General features: G+C 39.5%; 1 protein-coding gene across 1 annotated transcript in view; it reads right to left on the bottom strand.

Annotated features, from left to right (window-relative positions):
• Positions 1–513: 513 nt before the first annotated feature.
• Positions 514–864, bottom strand: part of LOC105451914 (trihelix transcription factor GTL1-like) — a 1911-nt gene continuing 1560 nt past the window's right edge. The window contains exon 5 of the mRNA XM_011692646.1: positions 514–545. Coding sequence (XP_011690948.1) covers positions 514–545 — 32 coding nt within the window. The remainder of the gene's footprint in view (positions 546–864) is intronic.

Here is an 864-nt window from a genome sequence, read left to right as displayed (position 1 = left end):
GTGAAGAACGCAAGATCGTTGAGGTTTCTACGTTTTTTTTCGTCAGAGTTATGTTTATTTGAACATTGGTGTTTTTTAAGCACTAGCAAGGCCCACGGCGAGGACGTGAGGAAGATAAGGCTTCGCGTATGTTCCTTACACACACACACACACGCACGCGCGCGCGCACTATTCTACATGCATTTCCGTCCACTCAGCTATAGGAACATGCGCTAAGCCTTATCTTCCTCACGTCCGCGCCGTGGGTTTCGCTAGTAGTGCTAAAAAAACACCAATGTTCAAATGAGCATATAACTGTGCAAAAAAAAAAAACGTGGAGACCTCGCGTTTTTCTCGAAAAGCCCTTTTAAACAAGCCCCCACTCAACCCTATACCATTTAAGATTTTCAACCCCTCTTCCCCTCCGCCTTTCCCCTTAGAGGGCCGAAGTAGGTGTTTTTAAGATTAAATGATAGATTTCATTTTACATCGTAACTCTAAAATTTCAATCCAATATCTCGAATCGTTCAGAAGTTATTTAGGTGGTCTCGAACTTTTGGCAATCTCTGTATAAGAACAATACCTTATTTTCCATATAGTACAGAATTACGATGGAATAAAATAAATTTTCCATGTAATTAATACATATGGGAAACGAGATTTTTAAATTGCTATATCTCAAAAACAGAAAATGATATTAAATCGAAACGAAAAGTACAGTCAAACTTCGATAACTCGAATCTCTACAAAAAGGTAAATATACCGATGAAGGGAGGCTGCTCCAATGATCTTGCCCTTTATATATGTCGTCAAGGGCATGACCCCAAGTAACCTTCAGGTGGTTTTAGCCGTCGCTCGTTATTCGTTAAAAAGTTATTAACGAAA

This window comes from Wasmannia auropunctata, unplaced genomic scaffold (genome assembly GCF_000956235.1).
Source record: "Wasmannia auropunctata unplaced genomic scaffold, wasmannia.A_1.0 LD336041.1, whole genome shotgun sequence".
NCBI lineage: Eukaryota > Metazoa > Arthropoda > Insecta > Hymenoptera > Formicidae > Wasmannia > Wasmannia auropunctata.
Note: the sequence above shows the minus strand (reverse complement) of the source record. Positions and strands in the feature narration are given on the sequence as shown.